General features: G+C 39.5%; 1 protein-coding gene across 3 annotated transcripts in view; it reads left to right on the top strand.

Moving 5' to 3' along the window:
* Positions 1 to 13919, top strand: part of lamb2l (laminin, beta 2-like) — a 54593-nt gene that overhangs the window by 12148 nt on the left and 28526 nt on the right. For all 3 annotated transcript variants that reach the window (XM_046056325.1, XM_046056326.1, XM_046056324.1), the window contains exon 3: positions 9605 to 9774. In XM_046056325.1, coding sequence (XP_045912281.1) covers positions 9605 to 9774 — 170 coding nt within the window. The remainder of the gene's footprint in view (positions 1 to 9604; positions 9775 to 13919) is intronic.

Raw genomic sequence — 13919 nt, forward strand, 5'->3', positions numbered from 1 at the left:
CTTGATTTACCGCCATATATAGAGAAGAAGAAGAGTGTGTTGCTTGTTAAGTGACATTTCAGCAATGTGAATGCTTTAATCCGGGATCTTAAGGATGTTGTCTGTAAACACACTCCCTGTGAGCTTTTTTGTTTGTTGTGCAAACCAAAAGGCCTATGATATATTGCAGCACGAGAATTTTCAATAAAAAGTGACAATGTGCACTTTCAGAAACATTTGATAGTGAAATGACCTTCAGTGAAGTCGTGTTTCACATTTACACTATTTTGATAAAAATGAATTGACTTTTAATTGAAACAAATCAACATATTGCCTTTTCTTTAACAACTTAAGATCAGTGAAATCTATAGATGATCCTGAGTAAGATTTGGCCCAGCGCTTTAGGTGTTGAAAAATATAATTTTGAGTAAATTGAGAAAAAGTTGCAAAATTTGACATTTGTAGAGCAGAAGACCATTGGAGCAAAGGTGCAGATGAATTGAGAGATTAAAATGATGAAAAGTATTTGACTCTAAGCCATCTAATTTCTGAGATAATTGTGAAAAAACTTGATTAAACTTAAAAGTAAACTTGATTGTTACAGCGCCACCTTGAGGTCAATGAGTGTCATTTTTTGCGCCTTAGTAGTGGATGGAATTTGCAGCCCCGCCATGCCAATTATGATGAGTTTTGGTCAGGTAGTTTTTGCTGCATGAACAGTTTTAGAGTAAAACAAAAAAGAAAGGTTAGAAAGAAAGAAAGAATTATGAGCTGCTTTGACCCCTAATAATGAGAACCAAAACAATAGGGCTCCAGCAGGGAGTTTCACTGGCTTCACTTCAGGTTCACGAGAAAGCTGCAATTTTTTCTGCAAAGTTTTTCTTTATGGCACATTTGTGTTTGTTTGTGACTGGATGTTACTGACTGCACAGGAGCACTTTGCTGGATTGAAGGATTTATTATGTCAAAAATGTCTTTTATTTGTGTGATTTTATTTTATTCAGGTTTAAATTTAATTTATTTGTTAAGAGACAAGTCTGACTTGACTGGCGGTCTGGAGTTGAATAGCCAGTTTAATAGGCCGGCTTGACTTGAGTTTGTAGTCAAGCCAGTGTTGGCCAGAAGTCTGACTTTGTCTAGAAGCAGCCATTGGATGAGTACAGACATCAATCAAACATCTGTGTCTGTGTGACAACTCAGACGGACTCAAAATTGAGGAACTCCAATTTCACATTCTTTTCTGCAGATCCTCACCTGTCTGCTTCTGTCTCCGTACAAGCCATACAAACTGCAAATCTCCAAGTTTTAAAAATGTTAAATTCAAGTGGATGCGTCTGTGCCTCAGTTCATAGTGCCTGGAGCAAATGCACTTCTGTTAGTCTTTACATTAGCTTTCGTTCATCCTGCCTCTAAATAGTGCTTCTTTATATAGCTGAATGGCAATAGAAAGTGGGTTTTGTGGCCAACTTATAATGCCAGGACCTCTGAATACCTTGTGACTTCCCGACCTTGTCTGTGTCTTTTAGGCCCAAGCTCACTTGTTCCTACTGAAACGCAGGTTAATTAGGTGAGCTTGTAGGATTTGTAAACGGTGATTTGTGGAATGTGTAGTAAATGATGGGCCACTGACAGCAGCACTGGATCGGAGGCAGATAGGCCCTCTAGGGTTAATTGGTGACTGAGGGGCATTTTTCAAAAGGGCCACACACACACAAGCCACTTTTAAAGGTGCTTTTTTTTGATCTTGTCGGATCTGTCCCTGTTACCTATATTTCTGTGTTTGGATCTCAGGAGACTTAACAGTAATTTTATCAAAGTTAAAGAGAAATTCTTGTCTTTAACCACCCACACACCTTGAAATGGAGACTGACTGAGTATATTATACTTGCTTTTCCCAAGGTGCCTGCACACAGGTATCTGGGTCAGTCTCTATGTTAATTATTAACTGCAAGAAGACTGTAGTCCTTCAAGACATAACAATGAATGAACACATGAATGAATGGATGAATGAGAGAATAAATGTGTATTAAGGGTGACAATACAACAAATTACTAAATAGTTATTTCAATTATGGCGTTTTCTACCAAAGATAGACTACATGTAACTGACCCACTAGAATGTTTTCAATTTTTCTTTAGAAGTTTTCTTAATAGATAGACCAAGTATTATAAACCAAAAAAATATGAGATGATCTTTTCGGACCTTTACCGGAGAAAAGCAACTACGGTCACCGGACTCAACGACTGCAGCGGCCTTGCTCATGAGACATGGCGACGTTCCGCAGCACACAATTTCTAACCAGCATGCATCACGTTAAGTCAGCGCTGCGCAGCCCCGCATGAAGTCGAGCGTACCTAATAATGATTCCACACTGAACTGACAGCTGATTGCAAGCAGAGGGGATAATAGATTTAAAGGTTGACGGCAGCAATTTGATTGGATGATGAAAGATCAGGGCAAATTCGGGTTGGTTGGCTGAACAAGTAGCCGAGGAAAGGATAAAATACAGACTGATGCTTTGCCTGTAAACTGATTGGATGTTAACTGGACTTTGAAGACATAAAATGAGTGTTTTCAAATATGCTTAAGTGGAGCAAACTACAGAGTTTGATTGATCCAAAGATGGAAACAAAGATTCCAGATGGATTCCAGAGCTTGCCACTTGTATTCGACAGTGATTACTAGACGTGTTTACATTCCTGCCTCCTGCTGCATTGCTGTTGGACTTCCAACAGAAAAGATGAATTACTAATTCAACATAGATTTATAAATTTAAGAACGTTGTACCATGCATCCCTTTGAAGCCCTATTGATTGGCCTTTAGTAAAAAAATGTGTGTGTACCCTCTCGGTTCTGTACCTCCATTCTCTGGCCTACATACTGTTTGTGTCTATACATGCAGAACAGAAGCGTGTGTTTGCATCGCTTGCTTCACCACCTTGACACCTGGAATGTTTTCTCTAATGAGTAACATTTTCCTCTCTGTCCCTGCATTCTTGCCATAGTGGTGTATAAAGGTGGGAGATGCCCCAGGGTGTGTTTACCTTTGACTTCTCCCCTATGTTTCAGCTTTTTTGTGCACGTGTGTGTATGTTACATTGCCACGTGCTACACTCTAATCACACGCTGGTAAACCAGCTGGTGTCAAACAACATCTGTGCAACTGGTTTTATTTCAAGTCACACTCCTGCATCTCAGCCTTACTTTCTTTTTCAGTAGTCTGTACAGTAATACAGTAACTCATTTTGTGTCCGTCAGGCAGTTGTGTTGGTTTGTCATTTTACCAGACAACCAGATTCTCAATATAGAATAGCACCCCTTAATTAAGGCTGATTGCTTGCCAGAAATGGCAGGTACTTAACTAGTGGTTGCTGTTACAATATGTTCCCACTCTGTTCAAGTTCAAGCCATTAGTCGACAAGTCATTGCACATTTATGATATTAATTTAATCATTTAAATATATATTACTGGGGCATCAGAAAATTTGAGTTCCTGGGCTGAGAAAAAATCTTATGAGTTCAGACTACATTACAAAGATTACTGAACATTTTGTTAATTTAGTTCAACACAGTATAACATCACACAAGTCTTGTTGTTCTAAACACAGGTAAACATAAATAAATCCTTGTGGACAAGATAGACGATGTATAACTTTACTTACAAATTAACTTGTTAATGTTACTAAGTCAGTCCTCCCCTACTTGACATCTCTCCTGTAACCGGTTGGGTAAAAAGGTTGGAGCCTCTGTATATCTCTATTCCGTCGTCAAACTGGCCTCTGTGGGTCTCGGAGGCTGTGTTCGGTCCCGGTCTGTGTTCACTTGGATGCTCTGAGCCCGGTTCTATTGCCTGCTCACTCGGCTCGGTTCTGGCGCTCATTGGAGCATTCCACGCTGGGTGCCCCACCCAAGGTCCGAAAACCTCCTCCTCTAGGCCGTCCAAACACTGAGCTAACCAGCTAATGGCAGCTAGAGTTAACAGCAGTACGCCGGTAAATTACTTCTGTGTAGGGCTGGGCAATAAAACAATAATGATAATTAAATAACAATATAATAAATGTTCAGTATATCGTCAATAAATATTTGCTTTAATTAATTTGAATCACAAACAAATTAGCACCTAATATTTCCTATTAAAATATTTATTTTGTTGAAAAAAGATTAATCATATTTGTTGAAAAAGATAATAGTTTTAAATGTTCTAACTCAGACTTCTGAAGTGATCCACTGTTTAGCATCAAGTGTTGAAGTTCTGACCATAAAGAGAAGTTTAACCACATAATTAACCATCTGGTTTCTTCAATATTTACTCAAGAGCAAAAATCAGCCTTTAAACTTATGATACTTAATGATTTGACATATATCGTGATAATTATCGATATCGAATGATATGAAATGTTTTTATCGTGATAACAGTTTTGGCCATATCGCCCAGCCCTACTTCTGTGTCCCAAGAGAAAAGGTCCGTGTTGCAACAATCCCCTGATACTTTCATCCTGGTGACAGGTGCAGCTCCCGAATGGAGTTGAACGACTAAGTTTGACGACTAAGAATCTTCGGTTTACCCGATTATCAGGGGCAGCCCTAGAAAGTACACTTCCTAAAGTACAGCAATCATAGTTTGGAAGTGCCTTGCTGAATGGCACTTCCAAACAATTATTTTTTATTTTTTTGATTAATTTGCCCAGCCTCAACCTGCTTACTGGTCACGTAAGCATCCTCTCCTGTCTGGTGTGTTATTATTGTGCTGTATTGTCATTACTGCAATCAAATCTGTAGGTTCCTAAAGTTTAAAAGCATCCTACAAGCACACTAGCACACTCCAATTGCACCATGCACACACGTAGAATATATGAATGAAAATGCATGAACAAATGCTAATACATTCGCCTGAAAACAATGACGTCAGGCTGTTACTGCATACACCACTAAATTAATAGAATGCACACCTCAAAATATGCATTCTGAAGTTCTCCATGCTAGTTGGGGCAGGTGAAAACCAAGTAAAGGATATGTTTCCTATGGCCCACACAGACAGGGGGATCAACACTACATGTCTCAGATGTCAGAAGCATCATTTGAAAAATGAGGGTCTGTCACGTGTGAGTGTGTAATGGCTTTGCCTTGTAATTAGCAACACAAACACCATTTTTTTCTGTTTCAGCATAGTCTTACAGACTGGAGAAAGCCTTTAGATGGATATTTTGTAACTGGCATATATTATAGTAGCGACATTCCATGCATGTGTGGTCTATTTCAAGACAGAACACAACCTCTCTCACTAATTAAAACTGAGGGTAAATTATGACTACTGAGTAGTACATGCCTAGACAGAGTGTCGGGAGAGGATCTCATAACACATCTGGATGTTTTGAACAGTGTGACAAACTGTAATGAGACAGAGAAAGGGGTAGCTCAAACATTGAGAGTTGAAATTAAATCAAACAACACAAATGGACTCAAATCAAAATGAAATCATTAGCTGTATCCTTCTGTATGCTAGTTTCTCACAGTTAGAATTGATTTTATGCTGTGGGGCTTTTTCATTAAAATAATAAATACTATCAAATCAGTACTTGCATCTGATTAACTATTTTTGCAGTGGTGAAAACAAAAATACACACCCAAATGAGAAACTTTGATGGAGCATTAGGATTTTTTTCTTTGAGATTCAGAGAATAATGTCATAATATTCTGAGAAAGAACGTTGTGAATGAAGTCTTAACATGTTGAGGATAGACAAATTTACTAGAAAAAGTCATAGTATTTTTAGATCATTTTTATAACAGTGGCCATAATACTCTGTCAACATCATGTTGAAGACACAAACTTTTGCACAGTACCATCAACTTGAAGTACATTCATGAACGTGAACTTGTGTAATGAATTACAAATCAAACTGAACCACAGCATTTTAACCTTCCTGAACTCCAAACTTTATTAAGTTTCTCATTGTTAGTTACAATCCAAAGCCAGGTGAAGTACAAGCACTGTTGAAGATTTCCATGTATTTCACGGGGTCTTATTTAGGGCAGGTTATTTGACCAGTGAGTGAACCCATTGCGTAATGTCATACCTGTAAAGCGAGGTCAGGTGAAACCCAGTTGCAGCTCTCAGTCAGTTTCTATGTTCTTGAAGGGGTTGTTTTAGTTGAGGGGCCATTTTTAGGCATTTTTATAGTTTTCTTCTCCTAGAATGTGTTTATTTAGGAAATGCCTCCTTTATGATGCCTTGTACATTACATCCTTGAGCTTCAGTATTGCAGCACTGCCTTGTGTTTTATGTTTGGACAGGGTGTGTTTGATCGTTATCTACAGTCCACAGGTTTGCCTTCTAACCCATCTATGTGCACGTCTGCATGTGCACACTATACATGTGCATACCTGCCTATACTGTAAATTTGAATGTGTCTCATTTTATTGTAATCCGTCTTTAAATTTGCTACATATTATATTTATGTAGTGGAATAACATTATAGACGGATTGTGTGGTGTATTTTCTGGTAGTTTTATCAGTAGACCGGCTAACAATGTCAGTCAGGCATTGTTAATGCCTCACAGGAATTCAGAAAATCTGCCTCTGTTAAATCTTTTTACTTGAACGGGAGCCAAGAGATTTATACACACATTTTGTATATGTGTGTACAGAAGGACTGAAGGAACTGTAGTCTTCTCTACTTTTCTCTAGATTTTCCATAAAATTATTTTCAGTATTTAATTTTTTAGTACTGTATATTCACAACGTTTTGGGTTTTGAGCGTAGTTTTGCAAATAATCATCAAATCTATTTCATTCCAAAAATCACCTAATGGCACAGATAGTGGGATGATGTATTTTGTAATGACTTTGTATTATGTAACTATAAATACTATGCTAAATAATACCTACTTATTTGAACCTCGAGCTACACTCCACAGGTTTGTATCTTCACCACCACTCTTTGTTTATATGAGGGGCCCAAAGCTGCTAAACAAACTTGTTAGAGCTAGTATACTGCCAGACCCTGGAAAGACTTGGTGTTAACACCTATGAGATAGAAACTATCCATAGACGTAGACTCCATGATGTCACCCATAGATGAGAAGAGATATTGTGGAACTCAATGTGACCGGCTCCGGCCTTCGCCATCTTGGCAACTGACTTGCCGACCTCTTGGCTAATCCAAAAATGGGCAAAGACGTGGAGAGCTTAACTTACTGTTGGAGCCAACCTACACTTGAGTGTGATCTTGTCACTCATGTTTTGTCTTCGGGATGTCTGAATGTATAGCTATGCACTTAAAAAAGAAAAGGCGTAAATGCATTTGTCTTTCCAAGATGCATACATGATCAGTAAGCTCTGTAAATAGCCTCTCACAGCATCTGTCCCCATTATAACAGCTAATCATAGAGCATGCATGCACTCAGAAAATATTATTTCATTTAAATTAGCTTCTAATGTATATAAAAATTGCAGCAGCAATTATGCTTACCTAACAATACAAATATTATCATATAGATCACAGAGTGGTACGTAAATGAGTGATTAAGAGCTCTCCACCAGTACTGAGTCATCTGTGTAATGCATATATGCAGCTCTTTTTACGAGGATGCTTATGATTCCATCTAAAACCATCCGTGTCTTTCCCATCGTGCCTCAACATGTTGGCACTCTGTTGTTTTCTGAAGATCAACAGGATGAAAGACCCAGATATCTCTGTCAACATATTTCCCGTATCATTCTGTGTACTGCTGATTTTGAAGCCTAATGTTTTTTTCAGGCATGCACTGAAGTAACATGTTCCATATGACCACGCCTGGTCTTAGCTCCTGCATACATCACTGCCTGCTCCCCAACATATATATCTCCTTCTGTCTCCTTAGATATACAATGAATTATTAGTCTCATTCAAATGTAAACTTTTGATTTTGAAACTGCTTTGGCAACATTGTTTAAATGAAACCTTCATGCCAATAAAGCACACCGAACTGAATGTAGAACTTTTTTCTCATACCTCACATTCATTCACATGCTGAATGTCAGGCTCTGGTGGTTGGTTTGTAAGCTCAGTGCCAATAAATGGTTAAATCTTGACTGAACTGTCTCTACCCTGTCTTAATGACTGCTGAAACACTTTATTAATTTTGTTTATATATAATTGGTCAGTCAGCATAGTTTTTCTGTCCATCTTTCAGTTTTTCTTTACCATAATTGATGTCCCCCCCTGCCCCCCACTCTTGCTGTCTCTCTCTCATGTCACCCTGATGAGGCCTGTTATTCTGAATCAGTGGTGCAGAGAGAGTGTTTACATGGGTGAGGGAGAGAGTTTGAGGGAATAGGACCAGAACATTTTAGAGAGTTATAATTAATAACTTGCTTCTTCATACACCTAAGACCATTAAGGCAATTACTTTCTTAGATGTCAGGCAGTGTCTGAAACGTTATACGACAACAATGATCCTACTATTTATAATCCGCCAGACATGCTGTGTATGAGTGTACTTCCTCATATTTTTTCAATGTTGTGCACAAAGTGCATGCATTTATGTATATTGTTATTTTTTTTATAGTACCAAACATGTCATTTCTGTACTAATTTTCTTGTTACTTAGCGACTGACTGCATGGCGATACGATATATCTGCGATCAAGCAAGCTAACATTGGACAATATATTTGCCTGGCTGAGCTATTTTCAGGTCAGAAGTTAGTTTGACTGAGCGCCCAAGATGTATACATAATGTTCATTCATCGATTATGTCAGTATGCACTTTGAAAATAGCCTCTAACAGCTTCTGTCCCCATTGAAATTGAACTGAATCACAGACTTAGCCTTTGTTCTTCTGTCTCCAGCAATTTCAACACATACAATCAGTTAGGCAGTTAGATGCTAAACATAGAGCATGCATGCACAACATTTAAATGAACCTATATATATAAAAATTGCAGCAGCAATTGTGTTTTCCTAACAATACAGATGATATCATATATATCACAGAACGCATCTCTTTTGTATGAGGATGCTTGATCCTTGACTCACGGAAAAGACATGGTTTGGTTTCCTATGTGTCCCAAAAAGACTCAACCCTCTAAGCTTAAATGCTGAGTACTGCCCTTACCTTGTACATTGCTTCAGGATGGAAAAGGAAAATACAAAGCCTGCCATATGATTACACAATTGCTGTGCAGGGGAGGTTCAGTAACCCCATTATGACATGAACGTGGCATTAGCGGCACGCGTCTTTTTGAGTGCAGAATTGATATGGAATGGACCAGGCGGATTTTGAAGTGCACCTATTCTTATTAGCACATAGAGTTCGATCACCACTTAAATATAAACATTGCTTTATCCAACTCCACCTTTAGCAGAGGTCTAATTAGCCAGTAGCAGTAGCCACAGCAGTACTGGGCCTCATTTCTTATAAGCTTAGTTCGATTGGATACATACCCACATCCAGCTCCATTTGTGTATGCCTGTACTGTCAAGAATAATGTTGAATCAAGGAAATTTTAGTTTGGATAAAAAAATGACATGAAGTTGATGAATTAAATAATATGCAAGCAAAATGAGCTATGTGCACTTTGATGAGTATAGTAGTTGAATAATTATTGTCTCCTTTGTTTCTAACCTCCATCCCTCTACTTCCAGCTCTCAATGTGTTTGGACAGGAGCTCCCATCAGGCCCTCATGGCTGCACGGAGGGAAGCTGTTACCCTGCAACAGGAAACCTTCTGATTGGCCGGGCTGTCAACCTATCTGCCACTTCTACTTGTGGCCTTGACAGACCAGAGCACTACTGCATTGTCAGCCATCTGCAGGTCAGGATACTCATGAACACACAGTCAAGGTGAAATATAAAGAACATAAAAAAACATTTTCAGCTTCAGATTTGTGCTCTGAGTGTAAAAAATTGGAGTTACGGGTAACGATGATTTATTATGATTTTCCATTCATACTTTTTCCACTAATGACACGCGCATGTTGTGATGATGTCATGATTCACATTGATTTTACAACAGCTGGCATTTTCAGTCACTGCTATAATAAAACCCAATTTTCACTCATTTGTTTTTCATGCACACTCCACTTGACTCTCCCACCTGCCCGTTCCATCTCTCAGCATCCCACCTCTCCCCCTTCACAATGCATGGTACCTTATAGTCAGTGCAAAGAGAAATGGGATGGTTTGTTTGTTTTCTCTTTCATGCATTCATTCATCTTCATCCTTCAGTCTCCACTCTTCTATCTTCATTTGTTCATCTGTCTGTTTGTTTGTAGCCAGGTTTCCATGACAAGGCCCACCAATTCTTCCCAGCCTTTCAATATCAGGCCCCAGGTGTAGACACACAAGTCAGCCACACCTTTGTCACGCAAAAACACACACACACACACACAAACGCACACACACACACACACACACACACACACACACACATACACACCTCTGCATCTCTTTTTCTGAGTGTCATAGCCTCGCTGTTTTAAATTTACTTTTTATTTTTTTATTTACTGTAGCCATTTGCACGATTCTTCGACTGGTGACATACCACAACAGTACAACTGGTTTTAGACACTAGCAATAGACTCTTTTATGAATGGGAGTTTTTCCCTCTAGTGTGAATCACTAACTTTACAATCATCTGGGCCTTCTCCCATTAAATACACAAACCTCATTGGTTAAGGAAAATTCATGCAAACTGGACCAATGCAGTTCTGACTATTTAAAACCACCTGTTCTAGTTCTACTATTTACCATCAGTTACACAGCTATCATTTAGACTCCGTTTCCTTTTTTTTTTTGGAATTAGACATATGCTTGTATTTGATTCATTTAGGTACATGGCTAACATGTCAAAGCTAAACTTACACACTGATGTATGAGGAGTACATACACTGAACTGCAGCAGCAACTTTTTAACACATAGAATTAAGCCAAAAACTGTCCACTTCAGGCATAAATCCAAGTATAGATACTTTTGTGAAATGAACAGTCTCTCCTTCACCTCTACATTATGCAACTCTTGTTTATCTTTCTACCCCTACATGACATGACTCAATCGCCATCAAGGTGACATTCACCTCTCTTGCATCCGTACGCAACATGTGTTTCTGCGCATCTACATGTGTGTGCCTGCACTTCCATTGCTTTAGGGGGGGAATATTCAACAGTGTCAACTTCCAGGTGAAAATGATTGACATTGTCTGATTGGTTGAGAGGCCCTCTGCTAGAGTAATGTGCAGGATATAGTGACAACCTGTCATACCGTAAATCCAGGTGCAGACCATAGCTGTTCAGCTACTTTAGAGGCCCACAACAGTTGTCTCTCAGAATTTAAATGTCAAGAAGTTAATCAATCATTTGTGTTTGACATAGTGCCTCCTTGGTTGTTTTTTTGTTCCTTGTGAGATCAGATTGCATAGTTTGTATGCACAGTTCTGTCCCGTTTACAGAGCTCCTGCCAGGCCAGTTGTGTTGAAAACCTTTAAAGGGGTTCTGTTTTGGTGCCTGGTAGAGTGGAAATAAAAGTTAGACAAGCTGCTATGGCAAGAAAGAGTAACAAGAAAAGTAAAGAAGGAGATGGGAAAACAAGGAATGGCAAAAAAGAAAAAGGTGAAGCAGAGGAAGTCAGAGACATAGAGGTAATAGAGAAAAGAATGACAGTATGGCAGGAAATTGAGAAGTGAGATACTGAACAGCAGGATAATAACATCAGTTTCAGAGTTGTAACAGAGGTGGAAAGGAAACTGAATGAGGTAGGTGGGGTGTACTTTTTTTTTTAAGCCACCATAGTTGTGTGACAAAGAAGTGTTTTGAAATCAACATCAGACTTAACATAAGTGTATTGTTGGAGCAAAAAGCCTTATAGTTGAGCTGACCAGGCTTGACTAATGGGAGATAAATAAGAGCTCAGAGGAGGAAGGGAAGGAGGAAGGGAGGGAGGGAGGTTCTTAAAGCCACACAAGTTTACACCAGTCACCAACTCAAGTTTTACAGTGTCCTTGAAAGAGGAGAAAGAGACCACTTCAGAACAGAAGTTAAAGCCTTTTTGGTTTATCTTTTTCAGCTCCTTTAGAAATACCTGAAATCTTGCTCTTCAACCTTAATTCCTGTAAACACGATAAAGCTGCAGCGAATACTCAGTTGTGTTACAGAAAGGCTCTCTAATGATGGCGCATTGCATTAGGATGGATGGGTTACCATGAAAGAAATGCCCTTTTCAGCAGCCGGGGTCTGAGATGAGGGACTGGGCAGATTTATGCTGGGATTAGGGAGGGTGGGTGAAGAAGGCAAGCATGCATGTAAAAACACACACACACAGTCACTTACATACACAAATGTACAAGTGGGCATGTGAGCGCATGTGGTCACGCACATCCACATACATCCACAAACACATCACTTCCAGCACACTTTAGGTATTTCGTTCCAATTCCCAGCGGAGTCTCTTTAACAACCATGTTGTTGTTAGCAGCTTAATCACCCTTGACAACAACCTAATTAAGAAACGCTGCCCTGGAAACCACTGTTACTCTGTGCCAACGTACCGTCATCTGCCTGTTTAGCCCTCTTCCCCTCTTAATGGCCCCCTCTCAATGCACCCCCTTTTTACCCTCTCTCAGCATCTCCCTTGCTCTCAGCCGGCCCTCTTCTTTGTCCTTCACCCCTGCTGTGCTGTTTGAGACCCCTCTCTACTGCATACCCACTTCTCTCACCTGCACCTTCCTTTCTTTTACCACCCTCTCTAACTTCTAGGACACCCCTTCATTCAAGCTCTTGGGCTTGGCCCCCACATTCTTGTATCTTTCCCATGCCCTCTGACTTCAAGCTCTTCCTCCCCTTCTTCTGCCTTCTGGCATGTCAATGTCAGCTTCTCAGCACCTAACTGCATTTTCCCTTCGTTCTTCCTTCTTTTTCCTCTTCCATTCATGTTGCCCTTTTTGCATTCCGCTCTTCATCTCAATCATTGATGCTGCAGATATAACAGTCGTGTTTGTCTGTAGGCCCTCTGGATACGCACTAGCTGGATCAGCATTTCGACCCAGATGGAAATCACTCAGCAAATATTGGATGGATTGCCATGGAAGTTTGTACAGACATCCATGGTCCCCCAGTGATTCCCTGACTTTTCCAGTTGATGTGAAATTTGGTACAGACCTTCATCTCCCCCTCAGGATGAAACTGAAGAACTTTGATTATCCTCTGATTTTTCATCTAGCGCCATCATCCGGTCAAAATTAGAATATTTCCTAATGCTTTGGTTCATGTCCAAATACCTGCAAAATCAATTACATTCCCATTAGCCATAACTGTATTTAGTGTTTAGTGCTAATTACAGTCCCTTGCGAAAGTATTCGGCCCCCTTGAACTTTTCGACCTATTGCCACATTTCAGGCTTTAAACATAAAGATATAAAACTGTAATTTTTTGTGAAGAATCAACAACAAGTGGGACACAATTATGAAGTGGAACGAAATTTATTGGATATTTCAAACTTTTTTAACAAATAAAAAACTGAAAAATTGGGCATGCAAAATTATTCAGCCCCCTTAAGTTAATACTTTGTAGCGCCACCTTTTGCTGCGATTACAGCTGTAAGTCGCTTGGGGTACGTCTCTATCAGTTTTGCACATCAAGAGACTGAAATTTTTGCCCATTCCTCCTTGCAAAACAGCTCGAGCTCAGTAAGGTTGGATGCAGAGCGGTTGTGAACAGCAGTTTTCAGTTCTTTCCACAGATTCGCGATTGGATTCAGGTCTGGACTTTGACTTGGCCATTCTAACACCTGGATATGTTTATTCGTGAACCATTCCAGTGTAGATTTTGCTTTATGTTTTGGATCATTGTCTTGTTGGAAGACAAATCTCAGTCTCAGGTCTTTTGCAGACTCCATCAGGTTTTCTTCCAGAATGGTCCTGTATTTGGCTCCATCCATCTTCCCATCAATTTTAACCATCTTCCCTG

This window comes from Micropterus dolomieu, linkage group LG08 (assembly GCF_021292245.1).
Source record: "Micropterus dolomieu isolate WLL.071019.BEF.003 ecotype Adirondacks linkage group LG08, ASM2129224v1, whole genome shotgun sequence".
NCBI lineage: Eukaryota > Metazoa > Chordata > Actinopteri > Centrarchiformes > Centrarchidae > Micropterus > Micropterus dolomieu.